We start from the raw sequence: 26,632 nt of genomic DNA, 5'->3' as shown, positions 1-26,632 counted from the left end.
GGGAGTATTAGACAGCAGTGAAAATGGCCAAGCCAGAACTGTCTGCGTCGTGTCAGAAGACGCAGGCCACCGGGGCCCCTGCAGGTCTTTGCTGACTGCGCCAGGCTGCAAAGCTTCTCTCCTCCCCCCTGACACCCGGCAGTTTCCGTAGCTGGGCGCACGGTCTACACAGCGTGTCTTCTGCGTAACTGCTCGCTCGCTCGCTCCCTGACAGAGGGGGCTGGCTTGCTGGCAGCTCGCTACAGCCCTTGGCCCCGTGTCCCTCAGCACGTGGGGTCCATCGTGTCACCCTCGAGGCTTGGGAGCGGGGGCGGGGCGGGGGGGAGGGGCTCACGTTGCTGCTTGTGCTGTGGGAACCGAAGGGGCTGGCTCGGGATCGACCGAGTCTTGTAGCCAAGGCCATACCTGTGGGCGAGGGGCCGGCTCACCCCTGCCCTTCTCTCTGCAGGAGGCTTTTCCCCCCGACCAAGGACGGGAATAAGTGTTAGCGTGATGTTGACTGAGAAAAACCCAGTCTTGGGGCGCCGGGGTGGCTCAGTCTGTTAAGCCTCCGACTTCAGCTGAGGTCGTGATCTGGCAGTTTGTGGGTTCGAGCCCCGCGTCAGGCTCTGTGCTGACAGCTCAGGGCCTGGAGCCTGCTTCGGATTCTGCGGATTCTGCGTCTCCTTCTCTCTCTGCCCCTCCCCTGCTCGCGCTCTCTCAAAAAAATGAATAAAACGTTAAAAAAAAACACACACACATAAAAAAAAATAAAACAGCAAGTGTTGATGAGGGCGTGGGGAAGTTGGCACCTGGGTGCCCTGCTGGTGAGAATGGAAGACGGTGCAAGTCCCTGTGCAAGACGGTCGGGAGGGCCCTAAAATGCTGAAAAATACAATTCCCGGGTGAGCCAGGAATTCCGCTTCTGGGAACATTCCCCGAAGAACTGAAAGCAGGGTCTTGAAGAGATATTTGTACACCCGTGTTCACAGCAGTATGGGTGACAAGAGCTAAAACGTGGAAGCAACCCAGCATGTCCATCAAGAGATGAATGGGGGGCGCCTGGGTGGCGCAGTCGGTTAAGCGTCCGACTTCAGCCAGGTCACGATCTCGCGGTCTGTGAGTTCGAGCCCCGCGTCAGGCTCTGGGCTGATGGCTCAGAGCCTGGCGCCTGTTTCCGATTCTGTGTCTCCCTCTCTCTCTGCCCCTCCCCCGTTCATGCTCTGTCTCTCTCTGTCCCAAAAAAAAAAAAAAAGAGATGGATGGATGAGCAAACCGCGGTCTATCCACGTTCTGGAATATTCTTCAGCCTTAAGAAGGAAGGAAAGCCTGACCCAGGCTACGACATGGATGAGCCTTGAGGACACTATGCTGGGTGAAACAAGCCAGTCACAAAAGGACAAATAAATATGATCCCACTTACAGAAGGTCCCTCGAGTAGCCGAATCTGTAGAGACAGAAAGTAGAATGGGGGGGGGGGTGCCAGGGGCTGGGGGAGGGAGATGGGGGGGGTTCGTCTTTAACGGGGACAGAGTTCCAGTTTGGGAAGATAGAGAAGTTCTGGAGGCAGATGGTGGTGATGGCTGCACGACATTGGGAACGTGCTAAATGCCACGGGGTTGTACGCTTTCGCCCGGCTAAGTTTATGCTGAGTTTCATCTCAATTTTTATTATTTTTACTTTTTTGATGTTTATTTATTTTTGAGAGAGGGAGAGAGACAGAGTGTGAGCAGGGGAGGGGCCGAGACAGAGAATCCGAAGCAGGCTCCGGGCTCCGAGCTGTCAGCACAGAGCCCGACGCGGGGCTCGAACTCACGAACCGTGAGATCATGACCTGAGCCGAAGTCGGCCGCTCAACGGACTGAGCCACCCAGGCGTCCCTCAATTTTTAACACTAAGAAGAAAAACAGGCAGCTGGGCAGATTGGGGCCCCTGGGCCATGGTTTGCCAACCTCTGACCTAATTAATCCATTATTCGACTTCCCCTCCTGCTTCTCACCTCTCCTAGCCTTGGGCTAAACTTCAGCAACCATCCCCAGGTTCAGCCCGCCCGCCCCTGTCACCTGAAGCCCCAGCCCCAACCTCACCCTGTCCTCCTGCTCTGCCCCCAACCCCCCTTAATCTACCCTAATCCCACCCTGTTTACCCACACCCTCTCATCACTCCACCTGCCAACCTGCCGGGACCATCCAGGGAACGTAAGTAAGATAACCAGGTTCCCGGAGGGTGTAATCCAATTATGTGATTCATGATCCACGTACGATTCCATTTCATTACATAATTTATTACACTGCGTGATAATTACTCTGTTCCTAATCCTGCAATTACATATAATAGGCTCCATGATTATGCATCCTACAATTACCCAATCATTCTTACCATCGCCGTAACGTACAGCGGTAAACGAGGAGGACGTGGTGGGTTGACATCAGAACCCGCCCCGATCCAGCCCCTTTCCAGGCGGAGGCTGCCGAGCTGTCGCCGCGCTCACGGACTTTCCCCGCAGCTGGGCGCGTGCTCAGGTCCACCGACGCAGATGCCTGGGGGAGTCTGGAAGGCCAGGAGAGACCCAGAGCTGTCTTGCTTTTTGCTTCCCCTTCGCTCTGCCAGCTGCCAGGCACGGAAACACCTGCTGTTCTGGAAGGTGCATCCCCTTGTCCGGTGACAGGCTTGGAGGGCGTCGGAAAGCAGTTGTGGCCGAGGCAAAGGCGGCATTCTATTTCTGGATCACAGATACAGGGTGTGTGCCCAGCGTGGGAGGTTTCAAGGCCCGCCTGACTCTCTGCCTTGATTTCCAGGCGCTTCGGTTTCCCTGGTGAGCAAGTTCTGCAGGATCATTCCTGTAGGCCCAGTCCTGGTCCCGCTTCTGGGCACCAAGAGTTGGCAAACTATCCCCACCCCCACCCCCACCCCACCCCCCCCCCCGCCCCCCGCCGCCGCCAAATCCAGCCCACTGCCTGTTTCTGTAAATAAAGTTTTATTAGCACATGGCCACGCCCATCCATTTACTCATTCGGCGCAGCCTGCGGCTGCTTTCAGGCTACAGCTGCAGTTTCCTGTGTTAAACCCTTTCTGTTAAAAGACTGGGCGGCGCAGTCGGTTAAGCGTCCGACTTCAGCTCCGGTCATGATCTCGCGGTCCGTGAGTTCGAGCCCCGCGTCGGGCTCTGTGCTGCCAGCTCGTAGCCTGGAGCCCGTTTTGGATTCTGTGTCTCCCTCTCTGTTCCTGCCACCCGCCCCCCCGCCTCCCTCGCTCTCTGTCCCTCTCTCAAAAATAAATAAACATCGGGGCGCCTGGGTGGCTTGGTCAGTTAAGCGTCTGACTTTGGCTCAGGTCGTGATCTCGCGGTCCGTGAGTTCGAGCCCCGCGTCGGGCTCTGTGCTGGCAGCTCGGAGCCTGGAGCCTGTTTCGGATTCTGTGTCTCCCTCTCTCTCTCTGCCCCTCCCCTGTTCATGCTCTATCTCTCTCTGTCTCAAAAATAAATAAATGTAAAATAAATAAATAAACATTAAAAAAAAATTTTTTTAAGACTTCAACTGGTTTTTCAGGGCGCCTGTCTGGCTCAGTCAGTACAGCATGGGACTCTTGATCTTGGGGCCATGAGTTCAAGCCCCACACTGAGCATATAATTGACTTTAAAAAAAAAAAAAAGACCTCTTAATTTGTTTCCCACCCTTAATCCTGACTGATATGCTACATTTTTGATACATAATAAGTGATGATACATCCACAGACCCAGCCGCAATTACAGCGAGCTACAGGGGAATGTGGAGGACTGAATAGTGTCCTGTACCAAAGATACCCACGTCCTACTGCCCAGAAAGTGTGAATGGTATTTCAAATGGTAAGAAGAGCGTTCTCTGTGGCAGCCCGTATCCTAAAATTGGAATGATACAGAGAAGATTAGCACGGCCCCTGCACAAGGATGCACGTACAGGGCAAAAGGAACGTTGTAGACGTAATTAAGGACCTTGAGACGGTGGGAGATTCTCCTGGATTATCCAAGTGGGCCCTAAAGGCAATCACAAGGCTCCCTGCAAGAGGGATGGAAGAAGGTCAGAGGAAGGAGTAGGAGATGTGATACAGGAAGTGGCTGTGAGCCAAGGAACGCCCGCGATCTCCAGAAGCTGGAATAAACAAGGACTTGGATTCTCCCCTAAATCCTCCAGAAGGAAGCGAGCCTTCTGACATCTTGACTGTCCTCAAGCGAAACGGATTCCAGACTTCTGAATATAACTTCTTTTAAAAATTTTTTCTTAATGTTTATTCATTTCTGAGACAGAGACAGAGCCTGAGTGGGAGAGGGGCAGAGAGAGGGAGACACAGACTCCGAAGCAGGCTCCAGGCTCTGAGCTGTCAGCACAGAACGCGACACGGGGCTCGAACTCGCAAACCGTGAGATCGTGGCCTGAGCTGAAGTCGGTCGCTCAATCGACTGAGCCACCCAGGCGCCCCTCACTTCTTTTTTTTTAATTTCTATTCATTTTTGAGAGAGAGAGAGAGAGCAGGGAGTGGGCAGAGAGGGGGGTGGGACAGAGGATCCAAAGCGGGCTCCACTGCTGAGAGCAGAGAGCCCAATGCAGGGCTCGAACCCGCAAGATCAGGACCTGAGCCGAAGTCAGAACCTTAACCGACTGAGCCACCCGGGCGCCCCTGAATGTACCTTCTGATATATACGCACTATCTGTGGGAACGTGGAAATATACATATTTCGGAAGGAAGGATAGGATTCTCCTGGAGATTTTATTCAAGATAAAATGGGGGTTCCCAGGCGCCACCTCTAAGCTTCTAACCCTTTCAATCCGGCGGCAGAGCCTGAGAATCTATGTTTTAACCAGAGAAATTTCAAAGCAAAGGAAACCTCCCTTCATGCCACACACACACACAAAAAGACCCTTCTAGAGACTCCTGTCCCCAAGATGCTGAATGGAATGGTGCAGGATGTGGACTTTTGGGGCCAAAGCAGTCTTTCTCGTGGTGCGCCCTGTGCATTGTAGGACGTTCAGTGGCGTCCCTGGTTTCTACCCACCAGATGCCAGTAGCAGCCCCCACCCCCTGGTCGTAACCACCAGAGACGTCCCCAGACATCACCAGAGGTCCCCGAGGAACAAAAACACCCAGTTGAGTTCCACTGGGTGGATCTGAAAGTAAGATTTAGAAACACCCCGAGGAACCGGAACACCGGAGAAGTGACTCCGAGGTTCCACGAGAGGGGATCGATTAATACACTCGCATCACCCGCCTCCGAAAAAACACACGGGGAACGGTCAGGACTTAACGACGAGAAGAGTAAATACGGCAGCCGCACGAGGAAACACACACACCCATCCTTCCAGCATTTTCACCTGTATCGACTCACCCAACTGAAGTAGGAGCTCCAGCAGGAAGATGCGTCCTGCAACACCGCTCTCAGTGGGGCCGGGACGCTCTTGGGCTGGACCGGCCGAGTGCACGGTCCGTCACCATCGCGGAACTTTGTATGTGACGACCCGGAAGAGAACTGGTAGACGTCTGCACTGATCAGAGTGTCCACGGTATGTTGTGACATTTCAAAAGGAAATTGCCGAGGGGCACCTGGGTGGCTCAGTCGGTTGGGCCTCCAACTCTCGACTTTGGCTCTGGTCGTGATCTTACAGTGCGTGAGATCGAGCCCTTCGTCGGGCTCCGCTGCGGACAGTGCGGGGGCCTGTTTGGGATTCTCTCTCTCCCTCTCTCAGCCCTTCCCCTGCTCGCCCGCGTTCTCTCCCTCTCCCAAAATAATAAACTTAAAAAAAAAAAGACAATTGCTGAAAAACTGGGTGCAATCTCGTCGCATGTTTACATTCTACTTCCGCAAGGATCACACACCATCTGTGTTATTTTGTAAAAGGCCTGCGTAGGTGCCCACGCGCTCCAAGGGCTTGAGAATCTTGAGGACCTTTAAGTATTGGACAAAGGAGACCCAAAGGCGGTTGGGTGTGGATAAACGCCCCACCTCCGTCGCCCCTGGGGTGGGACCGCTCTGATGTGGTCTCCTGAGGTCCCCAGTTGCCCAGAGTCAAGTGCTTACTGGCATCCTCATCTCCCGTCCCCACCCCCCTCGGGGCTTCCTGGAGTCACCTGACAACTCAAATCCTCATCTTAGGAGTTTCCCGGAGACCCCAAAACACGGCAGCCTGTCTCCTCAATCTGTCGGCGGCGGCAACCCCGCGGTCGACCCCACAGGACACAGCGCACTTGGCCAGCTGTCCCCGGGCTTTTCCAGGGAAGTTTTATGGGGCTCTCACTACACCCTCCCCCGCATTCACTCCACCAGTGGGTTTCTCTCCGGCACCTGGTTTCCTCCCACACGGGCCGGCAGCGGGGGCGGGGAGCGTGATTGTGCACTGGTGGTCAGCGGAGCAGTGGACCAAGAACACAGATTTATGTGAAAACCAACCGGGAACATTTAATAAAAAAATAAGCAAGTTATCCAGGACCTGACCCAGTGAGCAGTCGTCCCTACGAGAGCAAAGTCCTGGCTCTGACATTCATTCCAGGCCAAAGACACAGCAAGCCCTCCAGCCCCCGCTGGGGGACATCCTGCCCAGGCCTCAGGCAGGACCGACGCGGGGGGAGGGCAGCGGAGCCCACGCAAGGCCCCAAACACACAAACAACCCCACCGAAGGCTTGAACACAGGAACCCCACTGCGCAGGCAGGACCCACACGTGGGACGCAGGCCGGGGAGGTCGAGCCAACAGGGGGACGGGTCCAAACAGGAGCAGGGGTGAGCACAGGAGACCCAGCCCCCGTATTCATCCCTTGCCCCCTCCAGGGGGGCTGGGTCTAGGGGAGCTTGCGTGTGGCCCTGTGGTCACTGGGACCCGCAGCCGCCCCCGGTGAGGGAAGAGCCACCCTCCCTCCTGGGTGGTGGGGGGGGGATTTTGTCTGCACAAGCTTGGGTGACCGGGGTGGGGAGGGGTGGGCAGGGGTCAAACTCAGCCAATCATTCCCCAGTCCCACTGGGAGTCCATGAGGTCTGGTACACAGCAGGCGTTCAATAAATGCCCGCTGCACAAAGAGATAAAAGACTCGTCTTGTGCATCTCGGTGGCCCGGCACTTAGCACGTGGCCCGGCACACACGTAGGTGACCCGGTGCCGACCCCGGCGAGTGTTACACTGTATCGCTAATGCCTGTAGGTGCTCTTTAGATGGGGTGGGGGGTGGGGGGGGAGGAAACCCATCGAAGCATGAAAAGCACCTTGTTTCTCTTCATCCCCAGCGCACAGCAGGCACTCGATAAATGCTCTGAGTCTGTGAGAACTTGTCTTTGTGTCACGAGTACCAGGCAGGCACAGAGCGGGTGCTCGGATGTGTTGTTGGAAGAAATGAACGAAAGGGGCTGGTCAATCTCAATATTCCCAGAGCCTAGGATGGTTGGTGCCCAGCCTACAGTAGGCGTTCAATAAATACTTAAATGAATCAAAACAATGACTGTGTATCACTAGTGCTGATTCTTGGGGCGGTGGGGGGAGGGGAGGTCGGTAGAACCTTGACGACTGAATCGATCACTGGCCTACGGAATAACTGCGCCTCGCTCACTGCCGCTAACACAGAAGCCTGGGACACAGCGGGGACTTCAGGTGTTCGGCCCCTGAAGACAGGAACGTGTCTCGTTCCCATCTGATCCCCCCGGTTCCGGGCCCCGTTCCCGGCATACAGTAGGCACTCCATTAAAGCTGCCTGCGTGCACGTGGTTGCTGAACAAGAGCTGGCTGGATACCGCCTTGCGTGGAGGGCCCTCTGCGGCCGGCCGGGGGTCCGCAGGGGGCTGGGGGGGGTGGCCCTTCTGTCCCCGGCGAGCACAAGGAGGCTGGGCCAGCGACGCCTGCTTTGGTGTTTCGGCCGCAGCCCCTCAGAGCTCGTCTCGGGCGGCGCTGTCCAGCGGGGACTGCAGCACGTCTGAGTTCTTGGCCTCGCGACTCAGTGCCTGCTGCTCGCGCATCTTCTGGGATTTGGCACGGTCCCAGTCGGTCTTGACGTGTTCGTTGTTCCACACGACCGAGGTCTCCGTGTCACTCACGTAGCCATCGTCCCCTGTGTAGTGCGTGGGGTAGATGAGCAGGGGCTCCACCGAGAAGGCGCGAAGGTTGCGGGGCGAGAAGTGGGCCTTGTACTCAGACCTGGGGGGCGGGCGGCGAGAGGAGAGGCAGCAGTGGGTTGGGAGTAAGGGACAGACTGAGATGGAAGTGGGCAGGGCAGTGGCGGGGGGGGGGGGGGGGATCACGTGGAGCCGGAGGGTGGGGGTAGCACGGGGGAAGAAGCAGGCAGAGGAAAAGACACACCCTTGGGACAGACCCACGGCAAGAGCCCACCCAGGGCAGACCCACGGCAAGAGCCCGGCCCGCGTGCCCGCCGCAACCCCCTCTCACACTGGGTGCTTGTCAAACATGACGGGCAGGAACTCGTCGACAGGCAGCATCTTGGAGAGGGGCTGGGCCGCCAGCAGCTTGCGGGCGCCTTGCAGGGAGATCACGTAGGCCAGCGTCCAGTAGGAGTAATCGGCCTCCACCAGGTTCCTCACACGGGGCACAGCCTTCTCCGGCCGCTCCACCTGCATCCTCTTCCGGCCCACGTAGCTGGGGTGCAGAGTTAGGGCCCTGTCACCCCCCCCCTCCTTCCCGCCCGCCGGAGGACGCCCAGCGAGCAAATCAGAGACCTAGCGAGCCTCCGTCGGGCCCCGGGGTGGCGGCAGGCGTGGTGTGTTTGGGGAGCGATGGGGAGGCCGGAGTGGCTGGGCCAGGGAGGACCCCAGGGGCTGAGGTATGCAGGGAGGAGACTGGGTTTTTCCAAGGGCACTGGGGAGCCACGGGAGGATCTGGAGCTGGGAAGGGAAGGATGTCCTGGACCCTCGCTGAGGCTGAACCGCGGGAAGGAGGGGGCCGGGAGGGAAGCTGCTCTGACTTCACAAGGCTGTGGGGCAGCTGGGCAAGGCGCGGGAATGTGGTGGGGGGTCAGGGACGAAGGGGTACGGCTGCTGCTCCTGTTACAAACATGGTCCACAGTCTGGGGCCTCGAGCCTGCATCAGGGCCCTGCATCCAGCAGGACAGCAAGAGAGGGAGGGAAGAAAGGACAGAGGCAGGGAGGAGGATCCAACTGACCTCGAGGAGATTCCAAAGGACTGTTCCAGAAATACGCTGGCCACACCCCACCTCGAGCTGGTCCAAGACCCAGGCTCCCCGGCTATGCCCCCACAGCCCGCCAGGCCCCCAGCTTCTGGGAACACTCCCAAGCCCTGACCACACCCACCCCAGGCCACGCCCCAAGCCCCGGCCGCTCTCAGATCCAGGGAGCGCGGGGCCCCTTCTGCTATACCCCCAAGAGTGGGCTCAGCCTGTTAACTTGCAAAGGCCATCAGACCTACAGGCTCCAGGCCACCCTTCTGAGCTCCAGGCTCCAGCTCCACCCCACTCTAAACTGGGCCCCGGACCACGCCACCAGCCCTGCCCCCACCCCCCCCACTCACATGAGGTCCCAGTCCAGACCCTCCCGTTCCACGTCCCGCATGAGGTTCAGCAGGCGTCTCTTGAAGAAGATCTCAAAGCGCAGGTCGTCCTCGAACACAAGTGACTTCTGCAGCCCGCGGTCCACCACCTGAGGGAGGACGTCACACAAAGACCAAGGCCAGACCCGACCCTGAAGTCAGCTCTGCTTAAAGGCCCTGGGGCAGCCGGAGGGAAGCAAACAGGCACCTTCCCCACCGTCTTTTGGATCGACCTCCCTCCCTTTGAGGGTGGCTGCCGAGCCCCAGGCACGGGGCTGGCGTTGGTTAATGTCCCTGTGGCCGTCGTTTCTAATTGTAAATGTTGAGCACAGAGACCAGGCTCCGGAGACATTTGACAGCAGCTGGGTGGGAAGAGGCCTCAACTGGGGGCCCTGGGTCTCAGACCCCACCTTCTGTGGGAGCCGGGCTCCCCCTCCCTCCCTAGTCTGTTTTCCCCTCTGCACAAAGGAGGGACAACAGCTGCCCCACCCGGGGTTCAGGGGACTTCCGGTGAGGCAGTCACTGGAGAGAGGCCCTGTGTCCCGCTGAAGTTCCGGAAGCCTGCAGGGGGCGCCAGTGATCCCCTCCAGGAGGGGCCAGAAGCCTGAGGACCTGAGGACAGCCCGCCCTCCCCTGCGAGGCCTACCTCCTTCCAGATGTTATAGTGGCTGAGGAAGCAGCCCAGCTCGCCCTTGGTGAGGGGCCGCCCGTGGTAGGGGTCCCGGTAGCCGGGCAGCATCTGGATGCCCAGCGCCTCCACCTGGCTGGTGTTCATGGCTCTGGAGGCAGGGAGCAGGGGTCAGAGGAAGCCCCGCTCGGCCTGCCATCCCGCCGTCAGCCCGCCTCCTCCCACCGTCCGCACCCGCCAGGGAGCGGTCTACACCCGTGCGTGTGGACCCCCCGGGGTGGGACTCACTTGCCATCCACGGCCTCCACGAGCCGGCACTCGATCTCCTGCTCCCGCAGCGCCCGCAGCATGCGGTCCCGCCGGTCCTGCCGTCGCTTCAGGTTGATCATGAAGACCTGTGGGCCCGGAGCTTCAGTGGGAGACTCCAGGCCGGGCCCCTGCCCCCACCCCCACCCCCGGGGAAGGAAGGCCTGGCTCACCTCGTCAAAGCCCATCTTGTCAGGCGTCCTGGTGGGCACGGAGATGAACCTGGAGGGCTCCGCCGGTGGGTGCTTCACTGTGGGGCGGAGCGAGGCCACGGGGCCGGTGGGGTCCCTCAGGGAGGGGCCTGGCCTCCTAACAACCTCCCTATCCCAGCCCCTGCGTGACCCCCCGTCACCCCAAACTCCTTAGCCTGGCACTGGAGGCTGTGCCTGAGCCGGCTCCACTCACAACTCTGGTGCTAGTCTCTTTCCCCACCCCTACTCACTCGGGCTGTCGGCACTGCCCCAAATGCACCCCCTTCCTACCTCAGGACCTTTGCACACGCCGGGCTTCTGCCTGAAACCCCTTTCTTTCCCCCGCTCCATCCCTGAGTTCTAAGACGGCCTCTTGAGTTGGAGTGGGGCACCTCCTCCTGGCTCCCACAACACCTGGGCCTCTGCCATCGAACCCCAATCCTGCAGTCCTACCTCTCTGGTTTCCTGTCTCCCGTGTGCCCCACAGAACAGACACCAGGTCTGTCCACTCACGCTGAGTCCCCAGTGCCCAACGCTTGGTACGCAGCAGGCACTCAATCATTTACTCGTAGAACGAGCACAGGAATGATGGCAAGCCGTGTGACGTTGACCTGCCTGGGCCTTGGCTTTCCTCATCTATAAAATGGGACTCTAATAAATAAAAACCACTAACAAAAAATTCTTTAAAATGGGATCCGATTTTAAAAACCTCCTCCTCCCAGAGGTTTCAGGAAAAGACGCCACGAAACGACACATATTATGGGTTGAACTGTGTCCTCCCCAGTATGTTGGCATCTTTACCCCCCGTACCTCGGAATGTGACCTTATTTGGAGGTAAGGTTTTAAAGACATAGTCAAGTTAAAATGGTGACTGGGCTCCTTAGAAACATGGAAACTTTGGTTACAGACGCACGCGCAGAGGACCACAGGAAACGTGCAGGGGGACGGTGACCGTGTGACTGGAGCGCCTACAAGCCAAGCTATGCCAAGGACTTCAGAGTGGCCATGACCACTCCCCTGTCAGCTGCAGTGAACGACGCTCAGACCACGTCCCTGGGGCCCTGTCTTGGCACACCCCTGGTGGTTTCCCTCAGAAGGATCAGATCCGCGGGTGGACGGGGGGTTGGGGAGGCTCCTGCACGCCCACTGGGCTGGCCCAGAGGAGCCCAGCCTCACGGGCAGTGCGGCATCTGCAGCCGTCAAGAATACAGGCCCTATGTGAGCCTGAGGGACAGACACAGGCCCCTCTGTCTGGGACAGACCTTGGCGAGGCCCAAAGCCAACCTGGGCCCCCATCCTGGGTTTTTTTTTTTTTTTTTTTTTTTTGCCTGCTGGGGGCCCTACACAGCTCTGACCACCCCCTGCCCTCTTTGGGGGAGCCGGAGACCAAGGGCAAGATGTTGGGGTCTGAGCGCCCGGGTGCAAACTCTAGGTGCCTTTCCCTTCTCTTTCTGAGCCTCTGCCCCTCCCCCGGGGCCCAGGGTCCCCTGGCCTGCCTGTGGGGAGTGAGGATCTCCTCTTTGTTGCCTGTTCTGGGAAAATGGAGCACATCGGGCATCCAGAAGGAGCAAAGCCATGCAGCCTTTCCAGAAAGTCACATCACAGTCGTTAGAAAAACCTAACACCTTCAGACCCATCATGGGGTGAATAATCGAACTTGCCCAAAGAGAGGTCTGACCTTTGTCCCCAGCTCCTGGAAGGTGGAAGCCCTCTGAACATCCTGCCTGGCAGGACTATCTTTGTTTGCCTGAGGTCTTGGGCCACACCGGGTGGTCTATGCCAACAGTGTGATGTAGGATCTTGTGCCAGGTGGAATCAGCTCGCCCTCTGCGAGGACTAGACGTGGAGGTCACCCATGTGGCAGTCAGCCAGGTCCCTGTGAGTCCAATAAAAACCCTGGACACAGAGGCTCAGGGGAGCACCCGCGGCTGGCAGTACACCATGCGTGTTGTTCACACTTTGGTGCTGGGAAAAGTACAAGCTGTCCACACGACCCCACAGAGAGGGGACGACTGGAAGTTCCATGCATGGAACGCTCCTGGATACCACCCCAGACACCCCTTCCCTCTGCTGACTGTAATCTGTCCTTTCACTCGTAATAAACTGTAACTGTGAGTGTAACAGCTTCCGGTGAGTCCTGAGTCCTTCTAGCGAATTATCAGACCCGAGTGTGGTCTCAGGGACCCACGGACTCTGCAACTGGTCTAAGAAGTAAGAGAACTAGTAACACCGGGCAGCAAGGCAGGGGACGAGCCTCAGCTGCATCCAGCAGCCATGGCAGCACCGGCGGGACGCTGGGCCGACGACCTGGTACTTGAGAGAGGCACGCGGGGCGATTCCACTTCCAGAAGCACCAGGCAGCCCAAACCCATCCGCTGAGGAAACAGAGGCGGTGGGAGGGCCAGGGGAAGGCCAGGGCCCGGGCTGTGGCTGGTGACAGGATACAAAAGCGATCATCACCCGCACACACACAACGCCCATCGCCGCCGTGTGGCTAAAGCTCAATGGACAGGACTTATATCGAGCAAGGTTTATGGGGCCGACAGGGAGAGATTCCACATAGTCCGGGGGCGGGGGCGGGGCGGTGGGGAAAGGAAGCAAGTCTCCGGGTTCCCCATACTCAGGGACCTCGCGGAGCTTTTCTGTGAGTCTGAAGCTTCGCCGTAAGACAGACTTGAATGCGTGGAAAAAAAATCACACGCACAGCCTGGGTCCAAGCGCCCACGCGTGGACACGTGGTTTTCACTCAGACCAGAAGGAAGGATTTGCACCAACACCTGAAACCTCCAGCCCCTCCTTCCTGTCGTTCCATATGCTTTGCTCTGGCCCCTCAGAAACGGGGAAATATTCGCCCCTCTGTCATTTTCGGTTTCTAACAGCAGCGCGAATGGTTTCCTGACCGGAGGTAACACTGGAAATATTTGTGAAACTTTAAACTAGGAAAACTACGGAAGCCTCGGAGAGATTTCTCAGGGTCTAGTCGCCAGTGGGAGTTGGTGACAAGCAGAGATCTACCTCCTGTGACTGCAGTCTGGTGGGGTTTGCTGGGCCGGGTGTGGGCATCCGTCCCAGACGCTCAGATGTTATGCTGGGGGGGGGGTGGTCTTCAGCCTGGTCACCTTGCAGCCTCCAGATGTCACCTCCAAATACCCAGAAGTTGCCCCAGAAGGCAGGGTGCCATTCCACCTTCAGCCACCAGGGGGTGCCACAGACAGAACTTTCTAGAGCGTGGGCAGAGTGGGAAAGGAGCCCCAGAGCTGGGCTCCTCCCTGTCTGTGCGGTGGGAGGAGTGGCCATGCCGCCTCAGAGGCCGTCTTGGGGGAGTGTGTGGCCAGCACAGGGCGAGGCCCCCGTGGAGGTGGACAGTGTCTCACTGCTGGCTGCTCCGGAGATCCCCCAACTGCTCAAACCACCACGAGGGCAGCTCAGCCCTGCGTGCCTGTCCCACCTCAGGGGCCCACTAGAGGGACGGCTGGCTTAACAGTTTATGGACTGATGTGTATATGTACATATATATTAGAAAGACGTGAGCTTGCAACTATGATACAAATACCTTTTTAAAATAAATCTATTCAAGTGGGGGAAATAAAAGCATTCATGTAAGAAAAAAGGAGACAAAGAATGGTGGGTCTGGGGGTTGGCAGGGGTACAGATGAGGAAACGGCTCAAGATGACAGTGTCCCAGATGCTACCATGCACATGAAGGTCTATCAGTGAAAAGCTGCTGCCCCTGGGCTCCCACACCCTCCATGGCTCCCGCCTGCCACCGGGGAAAAAGGCCTGTTCCTCAGCTTGGTGTCTGAGGCCACTGCCCCAGCCCCGCCTGCCAGCTCTGCCCAGCTCACCACCTCGATTTCTGCCCCGTCAACCTTGGCTGTTCGTTGGGCTCACGTCCCCTCCAGCCTCCTGGCCTTTGCGAGGGCTGATCCTCCGGCTGCAATCTTCTTCCTGGCTAACTCCCGTCCACCCTGCATCTCAATGCCACCTCTTCCGGGAAGCCCACCCCGACCGCTCTCGGGAGGCTGCGCACAGCTACCTGCAAGCTGTTCGTGCCGGGTACCCCCTGCCCCCAGCCAAGGGACTGGCGCGCGGCAGACGCTCGCGTCGGGGGATGGGTGCGAGGTGGCAGAGAAAGGGAGGTGACTTGGGCGCGGGTGGACTCACCCATGACCTCCAGCTGCACGTGCATGAAGCTCTCGGCCTCATCCTGGAGGCTGCTGTGCGCCCGCAGCGGCACTGGCAGGAAGCCATATACCTCCTTGTTGCAGACGTACATCTGGACCTCTGGGGCCGAGAAAACAACAATCAGAAGTGCAAACGGCGGGGCTCCGGGGTGGCTCAGCCGGTTGAGCGTCCGACTTCGGCTCAGGTCGTGATCTCGCGGTCCGTGGGTTCGAGTCCCGCGTCAGGCTCTGTGCTGAGAGCTCAGAGCTTGAAGCCTGCTTCGGATGCTGTGTCTCCCTCCGTCTTTCTCTGCCCCTCCCCTGCTCGCGCTCTGTCTCCCTCTCTCTCAAAAATAAATAAATGTTAAAACGAATTATTAAAAAAAAAAAACAAAAACGTGCAAACGGTGTGAAGCCGCACGGCCCGGGCGGGGCTGGATCCGAGACACGTCCCGCTGCTCCTGGCAACCAGCAGAGGCTCCTCAGCTCCCCATCTGGGGCCAGGAGCCAGAGGAGGGGCTCACGCTGCCGGGCAAGCCCATGACAAACTCCAGAGCTGTCAACAGGCGCCTTGCGCGGCCACGGACTCAGTCCCCGCAGGATTCCATGACAAACCAAACCACCAAACAGCGGGTGGACCCCACCAGATGCACCCTTATGCCCAGAAAGGGGCTGCAGCTGAACAAAACATTAGTTACACCAGAGCCTTCTGCATTCGCCCTTTTCTGAGTGGTTTACATCTTTGTATCTTGTGTAATCTTTTTTTTTTTTTCCCCTTAAGTAAAAAACAAAACAAAACAAAACAAAAGAAAAAACCCGCTGAAAATGATTTTTCGTTTTAACTGGTTAAACTTTTTCTGTGAAGGGGCAGACGGTCAATATTTACGCTTCTGGGCCAGACAGCTCTGTCTGAATGACTCAGTTGCCGTCGGAACGCGAAAGCGGCCATAAATGATGCTTAAATGGATGGGCGTGGCTGCGTGCCGCTGAAACTTTATTTATAGGCCCTGAAATAGGAATTTTATATGATTTTCAGATGTCACAGAATATTCTTGTTCTTTTCATTTTTTTCCATTCAGATGACCAACTATATACTTCTTATATATATTTGGTCTTTGTTCACAGTTTCTGGCTCACGGTTCCCCAAACCCGTGGAATTTCCTAAATGTTGAGAGCTTAAAAGTGTCTCTTATGTTAAGAAGTGCCTTTTGAGAAGCATTTAAAGAGGACCCGACCCCCCCCAACACACACACACACACACACACACACACACACACACACACACACACACTGATTGCCAGGGGAATCAACCATGAATAGAAGGTTGGATTCTTCAGAGGAGAGAGGTAGAGGCTGAATCACCAAGAGCCAACGATTCAATCAACTGCGTCTATGTCACGGAAGCCTCCATAGAAACCCGACAGGATGGGGTTCAGAGAGCTTCCGGGGTGGTAAACACGTGGAGATGTGGGGAGAGCAGTGCACGTGGAGAGGACGAGGAAGCTCGGCGCCCCTTCCCACGTACCTGGCCCTGGGCGTCTCCTCTACATGGCCGCTCCCAAGTTCTATCCTTTTATAATAAACCAGTAATCTAGTGAGTCGAGGGGTTTCCTGAATTCTGTGAGCCGCTCTGGCAAATTAGTGGTGAGACCATGGGTTGGTGGCTGGCATGTGAAGTCGGGGGCCGGGGCGGGGGGGGCAGTCTTGTAGGACCGAGCCCTCAACCTGTGGAATCTGACGCTATCTCTGGGTAGACAGCGTCAGAACGGAGTTGAATGATAGGACACAATGCTGGAGTCCGAGAATTGCTTGTTGGACAACACGCGCCCCCGCACACATACATGATGCAGTTGGGTCCAGGAACCAAAGGCATTCTTAGCTCGTGGCTACAGAAAAACAGATCGTGGGCCGGCTTTGGCCATGGGTCATAGCTGGCCGCACGGTGGTTTTAAAAATACGACAAGTCAGGGGCGCCTGGGTGGCGCAGTCGGTTAAGCGGCCGACTTCAGCCAGGTCATGATCTCGCGGTCCGTGAGTTCGAGCCCCACGTCGGGCTCTGGGCTGATGGCTCGGAGCCTGGAGCCTGTTTCTGATTCTGTGTCTCCCTCTCTCTCTGCCCCTCCCCCATTCATGCTCTGTCTCTCTCTGTCCCCAAAATAAATAAAAACGTTGAAAAAAAAAATTAAAAAAAAATAAATAAAAATAAATAAATAAAAAATACGACAAGTCAGCTATGGTTGGCTGTGTTCTCTCTCTCTTTAAAATGTTTTTTTTTGGGGGGGGGGGACACCTGGTGGCTCAGTCAGTTATGTGTCCGACTTCCGTTCAGGTCATGATCTCCCCGTTTGTGGGTTCAAGCCCCACGTCGGGCTCTGTGCTGACAGCTCGGAGCCCGGAGCCTGCTTTGGATTCTGCGTCTCCCTCTCTCTGCCCCTTTCCCACTTCCTCTCTGTCCCTCAAAAAATAAATGTTAAAAAAATTTTTTTTTAATTTTTTCCCCCTAATTGTACAGTTAGGGAACAATTATGCTCAGCTACAGAAAACTGGGAGAACACAGGAGAATATCAAGATGGGAATAACCCTCAATAAATAGGTCTTAAACATCTGGGGAGTAAAGCGCCCCAGCAAAGCTGGGGCTGGAAAACAAGTAGGTCCTGAGGATATCGCCTAACACCTGGCTACAGCCACACCTGAAGCCATCCCTGCATTCTGCAGCTCTGATTCTGTGAACCTTCGGTGGGCTCGGCACTGTCCCAATGAACCGGACGCCCCAGTGATGGCCAACTCCCTGCGGGCTCACCTGCTTGCTTGCAGGAGAAGGCAAAGACGATGATGTCGTCAAAGGACCAGGTGTAGTCGGGGTGAGGAGGGTAGAATGCCAAGTTCCTGGAGGCCGCCTTCCGCAGGTCGATCAGGAAGGTCGAGTGCACCATGGGAACCGCAAAGCAGCCCTGACGGTCCCGCTTGCGGATGGGGATGTAGGCAGGTGTGCGTTTGTAGTAGCCCTGCAGGGAGAGGGGCAGAGTGCGGGGGTCCCTAAAGGTGAGGCGGGGGGGCCTGGGACAACGGGAGGCATGGAACAACTCGGAGAGCGAGACCCAGATGCCAGCCTCTGGCCGCAGTGGGTATTTGCTGAGTGCAAAGCTCTGGGTGCGGTCAGGCCTCATCTGCACCCCACCCCCCCACCAGAACCTCGGCCACCCGGGGGGGGGGTGGCAGATAAGGGAAGGGAAGCGGTTGTCCACCCGCAGACCTAGCTCCACACTTCAGATCAGGAGGGAGCCATTGGGGGGCTCAGTCGCTTGGGCGTCCAACCTGGACTCTTGACTTCGGCTCAGGTCATGATCTCACGGTTCGTGAGTTCGAACCCCACGTGGGGCTTTGCACGGACAGCACAGAGCCTGCGCTGGATTCTGTTTTCCTCTCTCTCTGCCCCTCCCCTGCTAGCACTCTCCCTCTCAAAAATAAAGATTAAAAAATTAGAAAAAAAAAAAAAAAGAAGAAGAAAGACAGGAGACATTAGGGAAGGAGGAAATCAGAAAGTCAAGAAAGGGCTGGATCTTTGCGATCCTTTGATTTACGCTGGACAACTTCAAGGAAGTTGGGGGTGAATCTTCTAGAAAAGATGACGTAACAGTCGGAGGTTGGTCTCTCTCTTCATCATACTTTACAAACTGTAATTCTTAGAGTGTAACATTTAGGTTTCTACGACATATTTTTAACAAATAGAAACCGTGAAATTGTTCACTTTAAAATGGTGAGTTTGGGGCGCTTGGGTAGCTGTCGGTTAAGCGTCTGACTCTTGATTTCGGCTCAGGTCATGATCTCACAGTTTGTGGGTTCGAGTCCCACGTCGGGCTCCATGCTGGCAGTGCGGAGCCTGCTTGGGATACTCCCTCTCTCTGCCTCCCCTGTTTGCTCTCTCAAAATAAATAAAAATAAACAAACAAAGCTGAGTTTTATGTTATGTGAATCACCCAACAATTAAAAAGACAGGCAGAGTCAAGAGGGGTCCCGGCTCCAGCCACCAAACCCCATTCCGCTGGCACGGTCCCCACTCCAGCACCTACCCTTTCACTCCCCCTGGAGTTGCCTGCAACCCCAGCCTCAACCCTGGGTGGGACTTGTGGCCCAGGCTTGGTCAACGAACCTGGCATTTTCCTGGCTTCAGTAACTGGCTCGGGTGTAGGAGGAGACTAGACAGGGACCCAAGTGGACTTTGGCCAGATGGTGCTGGGATCGTGCCTCAAGAGTCTGAAAATGAAGCCACCCAAAGGATGGAGGAAGATAGGAATGCTGTTTGGGTTTTTTTTTTAATTTTTTTTAACGTTTATTTATTTTTGAGACAGAGAGAGACAGAGCATGAACGGGGGAGGGGCAGAGAGAGAGGGAGACACAGAATCGGAAGCAGGCTCCGGGCTCCGAGCCATCAGCCCAGAGCCCGACGCGGGGCTCGAACTCACGAACCGTGAGATCGTGACCTGAGCTGAAGTCGGACGCTTAACCGACTGAGCCACCCAGGCGCCCCAGGAATGCTGTTTGAATACCTAGATCAAGCGGTGCCTGAAGTCCTATCCTGGCACCGCCCCTTCCTAGCTGTGTGAGCTTAGGCAAGTCAACTCCTCTCTGTGTTTCTATTTCTGCTTTAGTAACTGGGAAGAGGGTGGGGAGGAGACGGCACAATCACAGCCCCTCCCCAGAGGAGCTACTTAAGGAGTATCACAGTGATGTTGTGAGATGCTCACATGAGGTGGTATGATAAGTTAGACTCTAGCCACAGCCCCCAGTCGCTCACCCCTCCCACCCCCGGCCCACACCCTACCCCAGAAGCCCCCTGACCTGGGAAGTCATCCCACACCAGAAGTTGGAGTACGCAGCCCGCGAATCCAGCATCGGGGCCACCACGGTCTTATTCTCGGCGATGAGGAGGCTCAGTGTGTCAGGGTTGAGGATCAGGTTGTCTGCATCCACAAACTGCAAAACACCCAATACAGCATCAGCATGGGTCACGGGACTGACCTGGGCTGGGCCACAGCTCTGAACAGCCAGAGTCCTACAGGGGAGGGGCGTCTGGGGATCCTGGAGCAACAGATGGGGCCCTGGAAGCCACCTGGTTCCTCAAGTGACAAGCCAAGTCATGCTCATACAATACACTACGCGGCAAGAGAAGGGACAGACCACACAGCACAAAGCAACATAAATGGGTCCCAGATGTAGCACTGGAAACTTTCAAAACGGGCAGCGTTGGAGGACGAGGACAGTCGGAGCAGAGGCCACCTCTGTGCGGAGTGGCTGGGAGGAACACACGCTTCTCCTAACGTCAATTAGATGCTGATAAAAAGCGTATAAAAATCAGACCTTCACATAAGCCTTTTTTTTTTTTCCTTTAATGCCTCGCATGTTGGGATAAAAAGATGGTAACTTCCTTGTTGCAGCATCAGATGAAATCTACCAGCCCGGGAACGGCGTCACCATGGTGGGGGGGGGAGGGGTGCCTGCTGGTCCCCCCACCCCAAACCACGCGTCACCAACACTCTCCAGCAAGGCCACGCCAGGATGCTCACCGCAGTGCTATTTATCACACAACCCAGGGACGACCCAAGAGTCTGGTGGTGGCGAACCAGCCAGGGGGGTTCGGGCCGCGTCCCACCGCGGAGTGAGCCAAGACGGCTGGGAATCGCGCCGCAGAAAACGATCGGGTAAGGGTGGTCCTGTCCACCGGGATACGCAGGTCACGATGCGATTCCACACTCCGAGGCGTGCTCCAGGACAACGGGAAACAGGGATGAGACATTTGGACGTGGCATTGGCCACGGCAGCCAAACGGCAGAAATGACCCAAGTGTCCGTCGGACGGCAGAAGGGATGAACAGAACGTGGTCCATCCGTTCAAGGAACATGACTCAGCCACGAGAAAGGACTAGAGTTCTGGCACACGCTACCACATGGATGGGCCTTGAGAACATGGTGCACGGTGAAGGACGCCAGACACAAAAGGCCACGTGGTGTTAGGATTCATTTACATGAAATGTCCACAACGGGCGCGTCTATAGACACAGAAAGCAGACTGGTGGGTGCCAGGGGCTGGGGGAGGGGGAGTGGGGAGTGACTGCTCATGGGGACAGGGTCTCCCTCTGGGGTGCTGGGAATGTTCTGGAACTAGACAGAGGTTGTGGTCGCACAACATAATGAATGTACTAAATGCCGCTGAGTTGTCCGCTTTAAAACAGTTAATTTTATGTTATGTAAATTGCACCTCAATTAGAAAACACAGAAAAGCAGCCAGAAAGTGCGTCTCCCTGGGAGGTAAGATTATAAGGTTTGCTTGCTTTTTTTTCTTTCCTAAGTTTCTTATTTTTTTCTTGTGTATTTTCACACCGGTAACACCTATATCGCTTGCAAAAGGAGGAAAAAAAAGGGTCCTTTTCTTCCCCTTCCTTCCTTCCTTCCTTCCTCCCTCCCTCCCTCCCTCCCTCCCTCCCTCCCTCCCTCCCTCTCTCTCTCTCTCTCTCTCTCTCTCTCTTTCTTTCTTTCTTTCTTTAAAGAGGTCCTTTTCATAACAATTTTAAAACACCGGACAAAGGGATCCACATCCCAGTATGGATTTCCAAAGGCCCCAGTCACAGAAAGACACTGGTATGCCGAAAGCTGCTTTGAGTTTTAAACTAACACACTGAGTTCCCCCCAAGTTTGCTGAGGGAGAGAAGTGCAAGCCAGCCAGCCTCGAACCTGGGGAAGCAGACAAGGTGGCTCTGTGCTAGATGGTTCCAGGAGGGTCCAGTCTCCTCTCTGCACCTCACTGGTTCCGAGACTCCACCCAGCACATGGTCACCTACCTCTCTGAGCCTCCACCTTCCCATCTGTAAATGGGCTGATAAGACATCAACCTACAGGGCTCCCAGGAGGAGTCTGTTCTTTTTTTTTTTTTTTTCAGTTTAAGAAAAGAAAAAGTAATTTATAAAGGGTGTTCCATTCTTTCTCCTCCACCCTCTCTGCAGAGCTCAGGCCAGGGACATGGGGTCCTTCTGGCACCCTCACATGTAGTCCCCAAACAGAGCCTGTCCCCTCAGCCTGAAAAGGCATCCCCAATCCATTTGCAGTCACTCCCCACTCCTCCTCCTCCATATTGGCCTCTACCCTGGCCTCCTGCTAACCCCATTCCTGCCCCAACAGACCCTGCTTCCCCATGGGAGGAGCCATGGGGCTTCTGAAAATCATAAATCAGAACACAGTTCCTCTGTGCTCACATACCCTCCATGGCTCCCCATTACCCTCAAAGTAAAAACGAAATCTCTCCCTTGGTCTGCGTAGTCTGGCCCCCACCCACCACTCCAGGACCGCCTCCATCACCCCTCCAGCCACACCGGCCTCCTTGCCAGTCCCTGTATGCCCCGCGGTTGTGCCCTACTCTGTTCCCTCTGCCTCAGACACTCCCTCAGTGTCCCCCCAGAGGCTCGCTTCCTTCTTCCTTCGGATCCACTTCTAGGGTCCCCTCCTAAGGAAGGCCCCCAACCCTGCTCACTCATCACAACACCCTGACTATGCCATCTGTTGTGGACTGAACGGGGGCCCCCAGAAAACGATATGTTGAAATTCTGACCCCTGGTAACCTGTGACTGTGATCTTAATAGGGTCTTTGCACATGTAACTAAGATGTAGGTTAAGAGGGGGTCAGACTGGAGTAGGGTGGGCTCTAAATTCAATGACTAACGACCTGATAAGAAGCGACAGAGAGAGGAGTCCGTGTGACCCCAGAGGCAGACAACAGAGCGATGTGGCCACAAGCCAAGGAACATGTGGAGCCCCCAGAAGCTGGAAGAAGTGAGGAAGGACCCTCCCCTAGAGCCTTCAGAGGGAGCAGAGCCCTGTGGACACCTTGACTTCAGACTTCTGGTCTCCAGAACCGCGTGACAATAAACTTCCATCATTTTAAGCCCCCCCCCCCCGGAGTGCGGACTACTTTATCACCGTAGCCCCAGGACACCGATCCGCCACCAGCTGCCTTGTACAATCACAGCACTGGCTGCCTTTCGGTACATCCTCACTCAGTTTCCTTTTCTGGTCCCGTCCACCTTTCCGGGGACGCTAGGAAGGCAGGGTGCAGCCCGTGCTGACCCTCACCGTGTCCTCGGGGTCCGGCCCGCAGACGGAGGGCAGGGGAGAGGCTCACAGACGTCTGCCCACTAAGTAAATAAGGAAGGGGCAGACCGCAGCTCAGGGCCCGGCGTGTAGATGGAGACCAACCACAGGTACGTCAGGCTGGCATGGGTGCGCTCAGCCTCCACGGGGCGCCAGGCCCAGCCTTCAGTGCCATCCACCCCCACCCGCACCAGGGGGGAGATCACGTCCAGATCAAGGGGATGGGCTGACGGGGCTCGCAGGCCTGTGGGGAGATACCTTAACATTACTGCACTTGCGCCTGAACCGTCCCTCCCTCCAGAGGCAATGGCCGGCCCAGAAGGAAGTGAAAGTCAGGCCCCATCGCCAGTGCCCCCCAGCCCCCCACCCCATCCTCTAGCTTCTCGGAATTCGCCCAGAGGATGTTATCGTCGGGCATGCAGGAGGGGCAATAAAAAGGAGGTGGCCCAAGGGTCCCACCACAGGGGACGGTTAGGAACACAACCTGATGACTAAGAGCCCAGGGGGCCCTGGACTGAATCCCAGCAACTCTGCTACCCAGCTGTGTCACCTCTGACAACTCACTCCCCCTCTCAGAGCCTGTTTCCCTCCGTAAACGGGGGGGTTAAAGTTGGTCTCTACAGCCCACTGCTCCGGCCTCCCTCGGCCACCCAGACCTCCCCCGCCATCTGGGGGCAGCTGGCCGAGAAACTCACCAGGATGTAATCGGCCCACATGTCCCGGGCAGATTTCAGGGCTGCCTGGCGCAACTTCATAACGTGCTCGTAGCGCGAGTCGGACCAGTGTTTGGGGCCCTCCTCGTCCGGGTAGGACCTGCAGAGAGGCGGCTGTGCTGTGGGAAGCGTGGGGCACCATCGCAACCCAGGGGGCAGTGGTCAGAGAGGGCTTCCTGGAGGAGGGGATGTGTGGGCTGGATCTGAAGGCTGCGAGGAAGCAAGAGGAGAAAACTGGGGGAGGGAGCCCAGGGCCAGCTGCAGAGGAGGAAGCAAGCTCTGGAGATGGGGGTCGGGGGCCTCTATGCCTTGCAGGGTCATTCCTGAGAGTAAGAGGAGCCGCAGAAGCAAACTTGCAGCCTGTCCTCCCAGACTCGGAATCTGGTCTGGGCAGCAGACGGGTTAAGAAAAAAAACCTGAAAGGATTAAAGAAACCAGGGGTCAGCACTGCCCAGGGGATCATGGGGAAGCTAAGCAGTAGAGCTGGTGCCAGGGCACAGAGGGACACTGGGGACAAAGCAGTAGGTGTCCCCACCACCAGGAGGACAAGGGCCCAAGGGAACTGCGGGGAAGAGAATTTCTGGGGCAAAGGTCCAGCTGGAGGATTACGGCCCATTGAAGCTGAAGGCGGATCAGAGCAGCCAAGGCCAGCCCTTGAGGCTGCAGAGCTGGGACAATGGGGAATCAGGAAAGGTGTGTGAATGAGGGCGCAGCCCAGTCCGGCTGTTGGGGCGTCGGGGGTGGGGGTGCATCCGGGCAGAAGCCGAAGCTCACCTGGGCTCCTCCGCCGGCCGCCACTCCACAGAGTGGTACCAACTCTTCACAGCCACCAGCCATTCGCGCAGCACAGCCGACGTATTGTCTGAGTTGTGGTCCGTGGCCACCCTGCGGGCAGAGCAGGACAGGCAGCGTGAGGCCGGGGACAGTGAGGCAGGGCAGACCACCGGGACAGCAGGGCAACAACAGACTCCGGACCCCAAGCCAGCCTCCCACTAGCTTATAGCCCTGGGCAAGACGCTTCCCCCCCTCGCTGCCTGTTTCCTCATCTGAAATACAGGTGAGGGAGGACTGGACCCACTTCCCTGGGCTGCAGAGGGGATCAAACGAGCTCATTCTGGAAAAACACATCAGACGTCGTTAGTACGACTGAGCATCTAGGATCTTATAACCACCCCAAGTACTAAATAGGTACAATTTAGTTTTACCATGTTTTCAAAGTTTATTCATTTATTTTGTGTGTGTGTGAGAGAGAGAGAGAGAGAGAGAGGGAAAGAGAGAGCCCCAAGCAGGCTCCACTGTCAGCACAGAGCCAGAGGGGGGACTCGAACCTACGAACCCATGGGAACCCATGAGATCATGACTGGAGCCAAAATCAAGAGCCGGAGACTTAACTGACTGAGCCACCCAGGCGCCCCTGTGCAATTTAATTTTAAAATGTAGCCAGTGTATCACATACGCTCACCCCCCCTTCCTCAATGGTCTCTTATGAGCAACACCACCTTATAGTGGGCTGTGGTTACTTATTAATTCAACAAACATTTCTTGGACTATCCAGGCTACCCAATCGGGGGTGGAGGAGTGAGAGCCATTTAAGAGTTCAGGTTTGGGGCGCCTGGGTGGCTCAGTCGGTTAAGCGTCCGACTTCAGCTCAGGTCACGATCTCGCGGTCTGTGAGTTCGAGCCCCGCGTCGGGCTCTGGGCTGATGGCTCAGAGCCTGGAGCCTGCTTCCGATTCTGTGTCTCCCTCTCTCTCTGACCCTCCCCCGTTCATGCTCTGTCTCTCTCTGTCTCAAAAATAAATAAACTTAAAAAAAAAAATTTAAGAGTTCAGGTTAACCATAAAGATGAGAGCTATCCCCCCACCAAAAAAAAAATTGTTATGAAGTCGCCAACAACAGCAGTGATGATTAGTAATGACAACATAAGGGTAAGAGTACTAGTCCCAGCTCTGGCCCATCGGGCACCAAATCAGAGACGCCAGGCACAAGGGCTTCACAGGCATTAACTGGTTAATTTTCTGAGACGGACCCAACCGCAGTGACATTAAGGCCCCCCATTTTCCAGATGAGGAAACTGAGGCAGGAGGCGGGAAGTCACCAGTCAGGCAGAACTCGGCCCCATTCCCCTGCCAGGAAGAGCCACTTCCCCCTTTGGCCACTAGGGTCCGGTAACCCACCCACCCACCCACCCACGCTGGTTAGAGGGCAGGGAATCTGACTCCGGCTGGGTTCGGGATCCAAGGCAGCAGGAGCCGAAAGGTCTTTCTGTTAGCGGAAGTGCCGTGTGGGCCGCGGGGACCCCGGGTTCCCCTTCTCTGGGGCTGTGGGTGCTCCGAAGCGGGTTTGAGGGTTAGTCCCAGGCAGAGGGGCCCAGCCCTGGGCTGGGCGCGAGGGGTCCCGGATCTGCAGAGCGCGGTCGGTCAGTCCTAACGCGGCGGGGAAGGGACAGGGGGAGGGGCGGGACGGCAAAAGCAAAGGGCCCGCGCGCCCGGCCCGCCCCGAAGAGGGAAGCCAGCGGGGGCCACGCGTGGGTCCGGTCCGGCCCGCCCCGCCCGGTGGCGGGGCAGCAGGCAGCGCGTGGCGTGGAGCCGCCCGAATGGGGGCAAGCAGGCCGGGCGGGGGCCGAGCTCACCACAGCGCCGTGCGCTCCCGCGGGTGCCGCAGCCGCTCGAGCGCGCCCAGCGTGGCGGGCAGCGCGTGGGCCGCGTTGCGCGCCAGCAGCGCGACGAGGACTCGCGGCGCCTGCAGCGGCGACTCCGGGCTCCAGCGCTCCTCGGGGAAGTAGGCGGCGGCGCCCGGCGGGCCCCCCGGGGGCGGCAGCGCCAGCAGCAGCAGCAGCAGCAGCACCGGGCGCGGCCGCCAGCCCCGCCTGCACGCGCGTGGGGCCGCCGCCATCGCGCCACGCGTCGCCTTTAAGCCGTTTTTTCTGCCGGCGGACGCGGACCGCGCCTTGAAGAGGCCAGCGGGGGGCCCCGCCCTGCCGCGCGCCTTAAAGGGGAGGAGCGCCTG

The 26,632-nt window shown here is 57.0% G+C and overlaps 1 protein-coding gene and 1 non-coding gene across 2 annotated transcripts; one reads left to right on the top strand and one right to left on the bottom strand.

Annotated features, from left to right (window-relative positions):
• The first annotated feature begins 3,832 nt into the window (after positions 1-3,832).
• Positions 3,833-3,939, top strand: LOC111559607. The gene has a single exon (XR_002740736.1). It is a non-coding gene; the product is annotated as a U6 spliceosomal RNA (small nuclear RNA).
• Positions 3,940-6,380: 2,441 nt separating this feature from the next.
• On the bottom strand, positions 6,381-26,577 carry COLGALT1 (collagen beta(1-O)galactosyltransferase 1). Its single transcript, XM_023247144.2, has 12 exons — positions 26,256-26,577; positions 24,399-24,509; positions 23,607-23,724; positions 19,613-19,747; positions 17,574-17,778; positions 14,775-14,894; positions 10,593-10,669; positions 10,402-10,508; positions 10,132-10,264; positions 9,468-9,595; positions 8,373-8,579; positions 6,381-8,123 (listed from the first exon to the last, which is right to left on the bottom strand). Exons 1-12 carry the CDS (start codon positions 26,516-26,518, stop codon positions 7,856-7,858), a joined length of 1,872 nt encoding a protein of 623 aa, XP_023102912.1. The 5' UTR covers positions 26,519-26,577; the 3' UTR covers positions 6,381-7,855.
• Positions 26,578-26,632: the final 55 nt, after the last annotated feature.

The sequence above is a fragment of the Felis catus genome, chromosome A2, assembly GCF_018350175.1.
Source record: "Felis catus isolate Fca126 chromosome A2, F.catus_Fca126_mat1.0, whole genome shotgun sequence".
Classification (NCBI taxonomy): Eukaryota; Metazoa; Chordata; class Mammalia; order Carnivora; family Felidae; genus Felis; species Felis catus.
This window is presented reverse-complemented; position numbering and strand designations above follow the sequence as displayed.